The 13,546-nt window shown below is 40.7% G+C and overlaps 1 protein-coding gene across 1 annotated transcript in view; it reads left to right on the forward strand.

Annotated features, from left to right (window-relative positions):
• The first annotated feature begins 226 nt into the window (after positions 1-226).
• Positions 227-13,546, forward strand: part of LARS1 (leucyl-tRNA synthetase 1) — a 33,341-nt gene continuing 20,021 nt past the window's right edge. Inside the window, exons 1-13 of the mRNA XM_056349823.1 lie at positions 227-815; positions 2,184-2,302; positions 5,565-5,652; positions 6,317-6,397; positions 6,831-6,968; positions 8,083-8,244; positions 8,943-9,055; positions 9,455-9,518; positions 10,053-10,120; positions 10,478-10,703; positions 11,722-11,809; positions 11,912-11,988; positions 12,667-12,720. Of these exons, the coding sequence (XP_056205798.1) occupies positions 810-815; positions 2,184-2,302; positions 5,565-5,652; positions 6,317-6,397; positions 6,831-6,968; positions 8,083-8,244; positions 8,943-9,055; positions 9,455-9,518; positions 10,053-10,120; positions 10,478-10,703; positions 11,722-11,809; positions 11,912-11,988; positions 12,667-12,720 (1,284 nt within the window). The 5' untranslated portion in view covers positions 227-809. The remainder of the gene's footprint in view (positions 816-2,183; positions 2,303-5,564; positions 5,653-6,316; positions 6,398-6,830; positions 6,969-8,082; positions 8,245-8,942; positions 9,056-9,454; positions 9,519-10,052; positions 10,121-10,477; positions 10,704-11,721; positions 11,810-11,911; positions 11,989-12,666; positions 12,721-13,546) is intronic.

The following is a 13,546-nucleotide window of genomic DNA, read 5'->3' on the forward strand; positions in this document are numbered from 1 at the left end:
TGGGCCTCCGCTCACCAATCAGAAGGCGGAGCTCATTCTCTGCGAGCCAATAGAAGTCGCGAAGAGCCCGTCCTGAAGGTCAGAGGAGAACTAGCAGGCTAGGTCGAGCAAGCACATGAACCCTGGTGCGACATCTTTGGGGGGGGGGGGGGGCTCTTAAAGGGGCAGCACGCCTTGCCGCCCGGGTGGCCCGCCACGGTGGCGCCCCCAACGGGAGCTCCGCGGGGCAGCGCAGCCCGGCTAGAGCAGGGGAATTTATTTTATTTTTCCCTTTTTCGAGGTTTTCGCAGGGGCTGGGGGGCCGCCCTGGCCTTTGCGTTGTCGAGCCCAGCCGCAGTGACGCGCCCCGGTGCCCCAGACGTGGGTCGGTGCTGGGGGGCCCAGCGGCTCGGCGGGCTCTGCCGGTGGCGCGCACAGCACGGGCAGGCCCGGCTGTCTGACCAGCGAGGCACGGCGCGCTTCCAGCGAGCAGGCCGGAGGCCCTGCCGCTGCTCGGCATCGCCACTGCCAGGCGGCCGCGCTGGCCCAGCGCTGAGAGCGGGCCTGTGGCGGCGCATGGGGAAGGCCCTGCGCCCGCCGTGCCCGGGGAGTGGGGCCGCGGGAGGCGGACGGCCGCGCTGCTCCCCCGCCGGGCCGCGCTCCTGCTACTGGTGGCTATTGACAGAGGCCTTCGCACCACCAAGGGCCCGCGCCTGCCCCACCCGCCGCCCCGCCGCCTTGGTACGGCCCGGCTCAGCCCCGCCCCGCCGCCTTGGTACGGCCCGGCAGCTGCGTGGCCTGCTTCCCGTCGGGCGCGGCGGCCCAGCAACATGGCGGTGAGTGGCTGCGGCAGCTGGGCTCTGCGCAGCGAGGCCGAGCGAGGGCTCCGGCTGCGCGGCCCTGCCTACGGGGTCCCCGCTTTGGGGCCGCTGTTCAGCGGCGGGACCGGGGCTGGCTGTCCGGGGGCCGCCGTCTCTTGGCCTGCGGCTGGCTACTAGCCGGTGCCGGTGCCTGGACTCCCCCCGTGCCAGCGGCGGGCGGCCTGGCCCGTTTCAGCGCGCCGTTCGGCGGTGTGCGGGGCTGTGGGAGCAGAGTCCCGGGCCCGGTGCCCTGGGAGGGTCGCGGCGGGAGCCTGGCGGTCCCCTCGGGTGTCCCTGAGCCCTCCTGCCGCCGGGGTCGGCGGGCACGGTTTGTGTGAAACTTGCGCTTTGAAAGCCCGAGCTTTCTGCAGCTGGTTTCATGCTTTTATAGGTGACATTATAATGAGTAAAATGATAGAGCCGCGCTAAGGTGAATGATTCAGTACCATGGGGGAAGAAGAGTCTAGTGATTACACTTCTTGGCCTGAGTTAGAGCCTTTCATTAAGTTCTTGTAGTATCTTTGTTTTTCTTTTAAAGGCATTTTGAGGTTTGCTGTAATACCTTTATTATTAATCAGACTTCTGTTTGCCTGTATGAGTAAAAGTAGGCACAACTTCTGCCCCAAATACCTTAGTAGTGCCTTGATCTTGGGGAAGTAAACCCACGCCCTCAAGCATTGTGCGTGTTGAGCTTTATCACTGTGGGATCTGTAGTGCATGTATCCTTTAATGCCTGCAGTATATTAGATGATAAAAGAATAAGGAGAAGGAATATTTCACACTTCATACTTACCTGAAGAACTCTCTTTGTGAACTACAGTTAGAGTACAGTTGTGTGACAGTCTTCTGGCATAGGGAGTGCTATTCCCACTTAAATGTATAGCAAGATGAAGGAACATTACCTGGGGTTTATGAAGAGTCTGGAACAAAACCGGAATTCTGTGTGGTGGTTTTTTTTTTTTTTTTCCACTAATGATTTACGTCCACTCCTATTGACTCAATTCAGGCACCTCCAGGTTTGTTAGCTACTGCTAAGATGATCGGGTTTGGTAGTGTGTGTTATGTTGACTACTGTAGAGCACTTTGTGTTGGAAAGAGGTTTTTTAACCCTTTCCTTACAGATCTTAGATCTTGTTTCAGAAAGCTGAATTTCAAGGATACAGGTCTGCACAGACCAGTCATTGATCGCCTTAATGATGCTCTGTTGTGCTGTTATGCTGCAGTGTTACAGAGTCCAGAGAAATGCTTGCCCATAGCAAAAACATTTCAGGAGTGGTCTGTAATGTATTGCAATTCTGTATTTGTTGACCCATTCAGTCAAACTTTTCTTCTTACTATTAACAGGAACGTAAAGGGACAGCAAAAGTTGATTTCCTGAAGAAAATTGAAAAACAGATCCAGCAAAAGTGGGATGATGAGAGAGTCTTTGAGATTGATGCTTCAGGTAGACAGAACCAAAAGAGGTATTATTACTTTTTTTTTTTTTTACAGGCTTTATCTTTAACTGCTTGAAGTATCTTTTCAAGGGAACTTTTTTCTTCAAAACCCAGGAGGGAAAAAAGTGGCCTCTTTTGAATGAGTAGTATTCTTGGATTATCTGGAGGTACTTACTTATGCATTAAGTTGGCATTTCTGTAGCTGACAACATGAAGCAATGGCGTACATATGTTTGGCCAAGTTCCAGCAGGATGCATTCCTTGGTATTTGCAGTATCCTCTGAGATTTTAAAAATGGATTCTCTTGGGTGACTTCTACTGTTTGATATGGAGGAGGCTTCTCAATGTGATGCCTGTGCCCTTACTTGTGAGAGGGCTTGTTCTGCTTTGCTGATAAAATAGTTAAACAAGTATCTTGGGTTCTGGTGTAGGCCAACCTGTTTTACTTTGTGTAGGAGTGGATGAGGGTCAGGTGTGTGATCATTACTGCTCCTCAGGTGAAGTGTTGTGATTTCTTTTCGTGCATAAACTATATTGCAGACATTTGTCGTGATACCTTGTTTGTCATAAGAGTTTTGGTTTGCACTTCTGTTGTATGTGCAGCTCCAGCAAAATAGTCCCAGAACTGAGTAAAGAGTGAAGGACCCAAATGGGTCAGAAGATTTGAATGGTAAATTAGGAGGTGTAATAAAAACTGTTGTGTGGGGAGGTGTTGCTCACACTTTTTTTTTTTTACTTAAATCAAAGCCTGCATTTCTTTTAAGTATTCACTGTCTTACAGGTTGAAATTTAAGGCTGCAATTAATACTTCTGACTTGAAACTGACCCACTACTTGACAACATAGAGCAATTTAGTATGAAATTTCAGTGTTCTTTATGCTAACATGTGACCACCTTCTAAATAGAGAAAAAGTTGATTTGCTGAAATAATGTTCTTACACTTCTAGGTAAATGCCATATATTTATTTCAGGGCTTTGTCTTAAACTTCTATCAATGTTTGTTAAATAGCTAATACTACTAAAAGCTACCCTGGAAGGGAGAGATGATGTTGGCAGAAAGTTTCCATGGCCAGGCCTTATATAGTCACAGTGGGATTTTATCCTGTAGCAGGAAAAGGCTTTATATAAGAAAATGTCTTTTCTTATGTTGAGATAGAGCTCTACTATGATGTAGATGGAACTGCTGTAAGAGATCTGTTGCTGTTCACGCAAAACTCAGTCCTAGGAGGTGATAGCAGGAATATCTGTATCATTGTTAAAATTCAGTTATTCAAAGAAAATGGACCAGGAGAGATGACCTATAACGTGGTTGGCCTTTTCCAAAACGCTAACTTGATAAATTCTTTGACATAATTCTGGTTTGAACCAGAGGAGATTCCCTAGGAAAAAAATAACCTTTATTTAAATAAGAATGGAATTCTACCACAGATATTCTTTGGTTGTTTTAATGGCTAACAACAATGATCTGACTTTTTTTTTTTTTTATTTATTATTATCTACATAAGAAGTTCTCTTTAACTTCAGTTCTAGTCACTGCATTTATTATTGACCAAAGAAGCACTATTCTGCTTCTTTGCTTGAAGCTTCCTCTGCTGATGTAATTTACTGTGTTTCTAGAGGGACTGTGTCTGAACCATCTCTTTGTTTTCTGCTGTTTCCTCATAATAATGCCATTGGTAGGATTACCTTTGGTCTTTTCTTTTGTTAAAATAAAAGAAAAAAACCACTCCTGTTGACATTATTGCTGTGTGTGGATCACAGAAACCGTCCTGAAGTTTATCTGTTTTTTTTCCTTTCTTTTTTAGTATTTGTCACTTCTAATTAATTTGAACTGCTGTGAATTTTACCTTGTTTTTCTTAGTTAAGGATTTTTTGTTGTTGTTGTTTATAGAGCATTCTGCTTTTAGTCTATGTTGGTTTTGGTCAATATGATATTTTGCTTTGGTAATGGCTTTCTGGTTGTGTGGTGCAATATTCCTGAGCTGCTGCCTGTTGATTATAGGAGGTGTTTATGGTTTTGTTTAAATTTTCTTCCACCTGGCTGGTTTCATAATTGTTGTCAGCTTTGTGAAATAGATTCTTCTGGGCTAGTAGGCATGTGTAGCATGAGTTTGAACTCTTCACTTTCCATGTGGCAGATAGTCTGCTGTGCTGCCTGAGCAGATGGCAAGCTTTAATGTTCTGTTGCATCCCTTTGTTTGTGGGGACGGGTTGGCTGGTGGTACGTGCAGTGCTGCTGGACTGAACTGATGTGGGGATGGCTGCCGCTTGCTCAGGGCCAGGTGGCAGCCTGAGGAAGGGATGGAGCAAAGCTGCTGGCAGGAGGAAGTGATTCATGGGTGAAGGGAGTGTGCTGTGGGTTTAAGAAAGCCTGTTTAACTCCTGGGTTTATTTCTGCCCCAGAGCAACCCTGAGAAACTTAAGACAGAACGTGGGAATGCTTAGCATGCTTGGGAGCCTGATTCCTCTTGGGTCGATAGGGTCGATACTCTTTACAGTGTAGAGAGGGGCTTCCTGGTGGAACAGCATTAGTTGTTTGGGTAGGTCTCTGACTGAAAAAGCAGTGACCTTGGCAATATGAGGTTAGTTATTATCTTGGTTTAGATTGACTTTCCTACAAAACAAATAACTAAAGCGGTGTAACAGGTGGCAGCTGCTTACATTGTAATATTTTGCAAGTGAGCAAATGACTTGGCCTTCATTTATGCATGCTTATACATCAACAGTAGCGTCTGAAGAGAAAAGACAAGGCACCAAGTAGAATGCAAAGGTTGAGGTAGAAATTTATAGTGTCCTGAAGATCTGGATATTATTTTAACTTGCTTTGAGAGGTCAGGTTACAGCAACACAATATGTATTCAAAACATCCTGTAACAATGTATCCTGTGAAGTGAGTAATTATTTACAGTGAGCCCCTAAAAAATCTGAACTGAGCCAGTGGGAGAGTAAATAGATGACTTCAAGTCTTTGCAGTAATTAATTTACAGAACCAGGATTAAAATTTGTTGCCTTTGGGGAGATGTTCTACCTATTTCAAAGTCTCTTTGTGATGTCGGTCCTATGGGGGCTTTTTCTTTTGTGTTTTTTTAAATTTTTTTTTTTTAAGATGCTAAAACCTGTTAGTGTATCCGTTCTTTAAAATCAAAGACATTACGGGCAGGGGAAATATTTTAATGCCACTACAAGCTGATAATAGCTGAACATATCAGTGAACTGTTTTACCTGTACATCTTCTGATGGTTATTTTAAAAGCTAATTGTGTGTTTTAATTCTTTGAATTTCTTCTCAGCAAAGGAAAGTACTTTGTTACCTTTCCATATCCCTACATGAATGGCCGCCTTCACCTGGGACACACATTTTCTTTATCTAAATGTGAGGTAAGCATTTTCCTTTGCTAATACCTTCACATACTACTCTAGAACAAATGCTAATTTTGTAGTTAAATTTTGAGCTAACAGAATACCTCGCTAATTATTTTATAGATTCTGTAATGACTTATTCAAACTTTCCTTTTTTCCCATATTTTCAGTGGAAATACTGCTGGTTGAAGAGAAATGCCACTGATCACTTTTTTTTTTTTTTAATTCTAGGAGACACAGACTACAGGTGTTTCCTCTATTCATTTGTTCAGATTTGCCAAGATTTTCAGGAGGTGCTGCTAAATGGCACAAACTTCACAAGAAAACTTACTCTCTCTTTTGTTTGTGATTACTGTGCCCTGATACCTGGGTGTTAACAAGTTTTAGGCTAGTGGATAGGATTCCACAAAATTGATCTCTCCTTTGCACCCATTTTTCTCTAGTCAAAAACAGCCCCTTGAAAATTAGGGAAGCTTGTACTTAAGCAGGCAGGCAGTGGCAGACCTGATAACCAAGTCTAGTTTCACCTTCTTTCCATTAATTAGCTTCCTAGATGCTGTTGACCGCAGTCAGCGCGCTCTCAGTGGTTTCATGTTAAAGAATTTCAATTACTTTTTGAGAAGGGTGCTAGTTTAGCCTTATGCTGTTCTTGTTTCATCTGTTTCATTTTTCCACTTTATAGTTTGCAGTTGGGTACCAGAGGCTAAAGGGAAAGAACTGCTTATTTCCATTTGGTCTACACTGCACTGGGATGCCTATAAAGGTAAGGTGTTCAGAGTTTTACCGAGAGGTTTTTCTAATGTATCTTATACTAAAGAGTACTTTGAGTGTTACTTACTGCCCATCCTGAACATCACACTAACTTATTAAAAAATTCATCAAGACAGTGTGATTTGGAACCTGAATTTGTAGTAAAGATCTGATGTGCTTGAACTGTATGTTATGAGTTTCTAGAAAATAAAATGCTTTAAAAATAAGTTTACCTATTGTATTTTTGGATTTGCAAGAAGATCCTTGCTATAAGCCTCTTCCTGCCATGGCAGGCGTTCTTGAAATTGCAAGATCTCATAGAAGTTAATGCCATGTCCAGAAAAAGTTCAAAGCATTGTAGTGAAATACAAAGTGTTATCAGTAAAAAGCACTCATTAGCTATGATTGAGGAAAAGTGCTGATAGACTATGAATAACTCTATTCAGGCTTGTGCGGATAAGCTGAAGAGAGAAATGGAATTATATGGCTGCCCACCTGAATTTCCCGATGAGGAGGAAGAAGAGGAAGACAGTTCTGCTAAAAAAGAAGAAATTATCATCAAAGACAAAGCAAAAGGCAAAAAGGTAAGATTTTAAAGACTTTCTGGATTGGTAGCTGTGCTCTCAAAGCTTCGAAGTATGCATTCAGGGTTTTTCCTCCTTCACACTTAGAGAAACCTGCAATACAAATATTTTGATTGTTTCTTTCCAAGGTAGCTGGGTACTTTTGAGGTAGACTTGGAGAAAAATGCATCTACTGCATGGTTTCAGAGATACCATTTTAATGCATGAAATCTTAATGGTGAAATGGTGCATTGTTAAAAAGGTTCCTGACAAAAATGAGATCATCCAGACTGATACTCTGATTTTTTTCTTTTCTTTTTTTTTTCTGCACAAAGCATTCACAAACAAGTTGTAGGAAATAACCCTGCTTTGTCAGAGGTAGGGGATGTATATACCTACTATTTGATTATTTTCTTGTAAATTGGTATCTAGCCTATTCTGGTTAGATAAGCTAAGTAAAATCATCCAATCTATTTTGGCTTATTGGGTATTTAATGAGATTTATGATTTTGGGATATCATAAAGCAAAGAGAGGAATCAAGTCTATGAAAAGCTTAGAGATGTTCTTTGGTGTGTTGTTTATGTATGCTAAAGAGATTGTCATACTGGAAGCATTAGATTTGGGATTCTGTCTGCTCTACATCAACAAAGATGTGATCTTGCCTACCCTTGCAGGTAGTAAGTTGCTGTTGGGTAGAGACGTATTTGAAGGACAAAAGTTGGAGAAAGTAATACCAGCAAAGTAACAGCAGAAAAAGTTTTTGATGCAAGGATATAGTGGAGGGCTGCTCTGTCTTTTCATGGTAAAAACCCCTATTTGTTTGACTACACTGTTGGCAAACTGGTAATTTCTTGCCCATTTGTCATGATGCCCTTTCTGCGGATGTATCGGGTATATGTAAGCATGTAACCCTTGAAAAGACGAGGGGGTAATGTATGTGTGGTTGAATACAAGCTAGGAAACAGTGCAGATCAGAAACTAATCGGTAACACCTGGAATATATCTTGAATATATGGAATCTGTGTACCTTGAAATAGAAACCATAAGATTAATGGAGAAGAATGCTCTTGAGCATATAAAGCTGTCATGGATACAAGAATGTGCAATTTTTCCTAATCACAGTTGTCCTTTCAGAGTAAGGCTGCTGCCAAGGCGGGCTCTTCCAAATACCAGTGGGGAATCATGAAGTCTTTGGGTCTTTCTGATGAAGAAGTAGTCAGTTTTTCTGAAGCTGAGCATTGGCTGGATTATTTCCCTCCCCTTGCTGTGCAGGATCTGAAAAGCATGGGATTGAAGGTAACTGTTTGAAATCTAAAACTCAATGACAGAAGCAGCCATATATGTATTGTTACTATATTTATGAATATGTGGCTTCTCCTTTGGGACTATTTTCAGCATAATACCAACAATATTCCGGAAATACTTCTGGTATTTATGGAATTATTATTTTAAACTTTTAATAGACTTGAGTGATGATTAAGTGCTTGCTTACATAGTGCTTATACCCTATGCAGTGATCACAACTGGAAAAAAGAATCTAATAAATGAATTATGACTTTCACTTCTTGTTTCCAGATTAAGTAATTGTTCTGTAGTCAGTATTGATAGTATATTAGGAAGAGTAATGATGTGATACTAAATAAAGATACTTGTCCTTCTGACAACAGATTTTTTTTTTTTTAAATAAAGACAGGTAGAGATTATGAAACAAGGTAGTGCTGAAATTTAACTTGAGCGGCTGGTTAAAACTTATAAAACCTCTCAAATTCACAGTCAGTAGATGGGGCTTTGAGTCTTTGGCATCTTAGCTCTGAAAGACCATGTACATACAGATTGCATAGTTATGTTCTTATGCATGCACCCTTTGTGTGATAATGCACTTGCGTTACCTTTTGGAGAGAAGTTTCTTTTTATTTTTAAAACAGTTTTGCTGTTGTAAGGTTCCTTGAATTTCTTTCTTTATTTACTTACTGGAGACACGTATACATTTCTAGGTGGATTGGAGGCGTTCTTTCATTACTACAGATGTTAATCCTTATTATGATTCCTTTGTACGATGGCAATTTCTTACATTGAGGGAAAGAAATAAGATCAAGTTTGGCAAACGGTAAGCCTGCCGCTCAACTCTGAGTTTATTGTGAATATGGATAAGCTTAGCTTTACCGAAGATGGAACCCTATGACATGTCTCTAGAATATGCTTATAACTCACATTAAAGTGGAATCCTTTAATTTCAAATGCTCAACTAGACAGTAAAGCAGCATGTGCTAGCGCAGACTGTGAGATCGAGTTTGTTTCAGTTTTTCCATGGATACCCACTCAAAGCAAAATAAGGCCAATACTAAAGCTCTTACAAAAACTGAATGTTGACATTGGTGGAAAATATGAAAATACCATTGAGGTGTCTTTTTCGTAAAGATCTTCCCTGTGACACCATCACCCCCACCCCCAGCTTGGTGTACTCATTATTATATTTGCTACTGTATGAGTATATGCCTTTTTTCAGATACACAATTTATTCTCCAAAAGATGGACAGCCTTGCATGGACCATGACAGGCAAACAGGAGAGGTAGTATTTTCAGTTGACATTTTTATGTGTTGCTTATGATCTTAAGTACTGAATGGAAAAATAAATTGTATCTTGGAGCAAAATTTATTTTGTATGTATAGAGTTACCAGTTCTCAGTTGTCGTGTGAAAATTGAATTAACTTCTTTATTGAAAATATTTGTCTTGAGCTATGGATAGTATTTTTTGGGATAGCTGCCTGCTGTGATTATTTGGCAATTTGTACTGATGCTGCTGGCACATCACATCATTATCTATCTGTTGAAATAAAACAAATAAACTGTTACTAATTTATGTGTTGCTGAGATAGTGCCTGTAACAAGTAAATTTTTGGATGTAGGAATAAAATAACCTCTCTCACCAGTCTGCATTTTAGTAAACAGCCATTTGTTTCAATGGAAATATGATTTACTTTGAAGAAAGCAACAGTACCTTAAATAGCATTTGGACTAGGTTGCTACAGAATAGGATTTATTTTCTGTAAGGGTTGAGTCAATGTTATATATTGATTGCTGCATTTTTTATGTGAATTGTAGGGTGTCGGGCCTCAAGAATATACGCTAATAAAAATGAAGGTGTTGGATCCTTATCCCACAAAATTAAGGTAGGTCTTGAACCTACTCACCATTACAAATTCTATCTTATGGCCAGAAGTGCCCATTAAATTAAGCAGTCTTGTTTTGCCTAATGCAGAACTTAATTCTACCCTGTTATTTCTGTCACTTCAAAGACTTCATCACTGTTTTGAGCTGCTATATTCCCTAGTCTGTGTGGAACTCAAATTGGAGTGTTTTCTTTAAAAAAAAAAATAATCAAATTAAGAACCCACAAAGAACTTAATGACCCACTTTCATCCGTTGGGAAATGTTACTGAAAAGTTCATGTTATCTTAAAAGCATGTTCTGTATTACCCTGAATGTTTTTATTTTGGTGACTTATAAAATTCTTTCCCCCCGCTCAGTGGCCTAAGAGGAAAAAATACCTTCTTGGTGGCTGCTACACTCAGACCGGAGACCATGTTTGGGCAGACTAACTGCTGGGTTCGCCCAGATATGAAGTACATCGGCTTTGAAACTGTGAATGGGGATATTTTTATCTGTACCCAAAGAGCTGCCAGGAACATGTCCTACCAGGGCTTTACAAGAGATAATGGAGTCGTACCTGTTGTCAAGGAGCTGATGGGAGAAGTAAGCATCTTGCAGCTTGCTGGTCAGGCTTTCCTGTTCCTGTGAAGCTTACACTTACATAGGTGATGGTAGAATTCTAATTACAAAGAAAATATAGGAGCTATTACAAAAATTTTAGGAGTGTTTAGTGACTAAAAAAGCAAGTAGAAGACAGCTTCCTTGGCAGCTGAGCTACAGATACTTCTGAGAGATTAGCCTGATGCACTTACCTGTGGAGAAGGGCATTACTGTTGCCTTAGCATTACTTGATGAATGAATGGTTTTAGGTAACATTTTTCTGTATGCTGGGAAGAGTGATGACTTCTCTGAGGAATGGAAAGGGACAGAAAAAAATAGGAGCTAGAAAGGGTTATGTGGAAAAGGTTTTTTGTTGATGCTGACATTTCTGGTACATCTTTGTGAATGAAGCTTTCTTATCTTAGTAGCTGAGTATTAGTGAGTTTGAGATTTAGTATCCTGAACTCCTTAACTTCTGTGCTTTGAATAAGGGTAGTTAGTGCCATTTGTTCATCCTAATGCAAAGTTCTTTCATGCTGTTTGCATCGCTCAATCTCGGTTCACTAAAACTTGTCACTATGTTTCTTGATCCTGCTTTGAAGGATGAAGTAGAAAATACAGGGGTTTGGCGTTTTTTTCTTTCTTGGTAGACTTGATCTGAATTCAAGCAGATTAGGGAGATGGAAGACAACTGCAACATCTAGACTATGTCCTGTCAGTGCATAAATAGTCTTGAAAATAGGCTTTTTCTGCCTTTGTCTAACCTAGTTTTTGACAATATTATTTGTCTATATTATCTGGTATTTGACTTTTCTACCAGTAAATAGTCCATATACCATCTCAAATGGTATATGCATACTTTTCATATGTACTTTCTCTTTGTCTAACTAAATATATGTATTTATTTGTTTGTAATATATAAGTAATGCCAGCAAATTTAAAGAGTATCAGCCAGGAGAGCTTACTTGGCTAGGCTGAAAAAGTGGTATTTAATGTAATGATATTCCTTTGTTCTACATAGGAGATTCTTGGCGCTGCACTTTCAGCACCTCTCACCGCCTACAAAGTTACATATGCTCTTCCCATGCTCACAATTAAGGAAGATAAAGGTAACTTTACAGCAGTGTCTTGCCAAAGCCTGTTTGATGTGCACCGTGCATTCAGTATGTGTTGACTAATCTTTTGTCTGTTGTATCTTTTTCTTTGTTAAGGAACTGGAGTGGTAACAAGTGTTCCCTCTGATTCTCCGGATGACATTGCAGCCCTGAGAGATTTGAAAAAAAAACAGGTCAGCCTGTTAACTGAACTGCTTCTGTTTCTGTTTCCTTTCATAGTGTGGAGGGTCAAAAGTGGTTATCTGCTGGGTAAAATGAAACTCCCTTTAATTGGAGTTTTGCCATCTCTTAACTTGAAATCAAAGTAGTTAAAAATAAATGAAGTTAAAAACAGGTGGGCTGGGACAGATGTTTTTTCTCAGACTCCAAGGAGAGTTTTGGAATCGTGTAACTTCTGCTGCATGTTAGAGAAGAGTACTAGTGAAACAGAAATAAATTCCTGTTGTGCAAATGACTTCCAGACATGGGATTAAGACCTCTGTATGAATTTCAGTTTCTTAATTTGATAAAAAATAAATTGAGACTTAAAGTAGCTGTTGCTATTACAGCTTCAAGAGTACATCAGCATCTAAACAGCTATCCCTGGCTATTGAATTTTTGTCCCGCTCATTTTCAGGGTACAGCAATATTGTTTCTTCTGCTCTTAAAATTGTAGACAATTGTGACAGAGAGTCACCTGAAAATGAGATGAGGATTAAACTCATGTGAGAAATGGTGGGAAGGCAGGAAAAAAGTGGCTTTGCTTTATAAAATGTTATGTACAAGGAAGACCCTATGAATGGATGAAAACCTTTTAATTCTAGGTTTTTTCTATCCATATGGCATTTTATTTTTTCTTCTAACTTTCAAAGGCTTTGAGGGTGAAGTATGGCATCAAAGATGAAATGGTCCTGCCGTTTGAACCGGTAAGTACACCCAAGCACGGCCAACCATGATACATGTGACTTTGCATTCATGATGAGAAACGTACCAAGAACTGTGCCTGCCTTTTCCAGAATTTCTATTTAAAACTTCCTCAGCAGAAAGAGCTGAAAAGTTTAGAGTAAAGCTTTCATGTTTTGCTATAGTTTTACGATTTGGTCTGTTAGGGGTTGCAACCAAGATCTGTTATTCTGCCCTATACTTGTGGGAAATACTGTTTTGTGGGAGTTACTCGTTTGGAGAATGGGCTGTGTGATTATACTGATAACCGAATAAAACTTACAGCCTTAATAGCCAGATTATTATTGTATCTGTTCTGTGCAAAGAGCTCAAATCCCTTACTATTAATGCTGATTCATGGCTGAATCTGTTTTCATTGGAAAATATAAGTTACAGGTAAGACCATCCTGATATTCTGCATTACCATTGCTTCCACATGCTGGCTTCAGTACTGGTACAGCTTGGTACCAGTGTCATGTCAGGAGATAAAGCTGGGTTATCGCTTGCAGCAGGGCACATCAGTAGTATACTGGGGACTGCCAGGGATTTTTGATTTGATGAGTAGAATTGCACTAATACTTTTTAAGTCCGATGTAACTTGATTAGTATTAGATGCTGCAGATTTACAGAGTAGCACAATACAGTAGGACTTTGACATGCCCTAGCACCTGCTTTTGCTGCCATTGGGGTTCTTGGGTTAATATTGATTTTGGCCAAGATACCATGTAGCACAAATTCTTTCAAGTAATGAGTAATGACTGTGGTTTTTCCCACCTTCGTAATCCCTGGTTCAAACTCCCACATCAGCCT

Source organism: Falco biarmicus, chromosome 8 (genome assembly GCF_023638135.1).
Source record: "Falco biarmicus isolate bFalBia1 chromosome 8, bFalBia1.pri, whole genome shotgun sequence".
Taxonomy (NCBI): domain Eukaryota; kingdom Metazoa; phylum Chordata; class Aves; order Falconiformes; family Falconidae; genus Falco; species Falco biarmicus.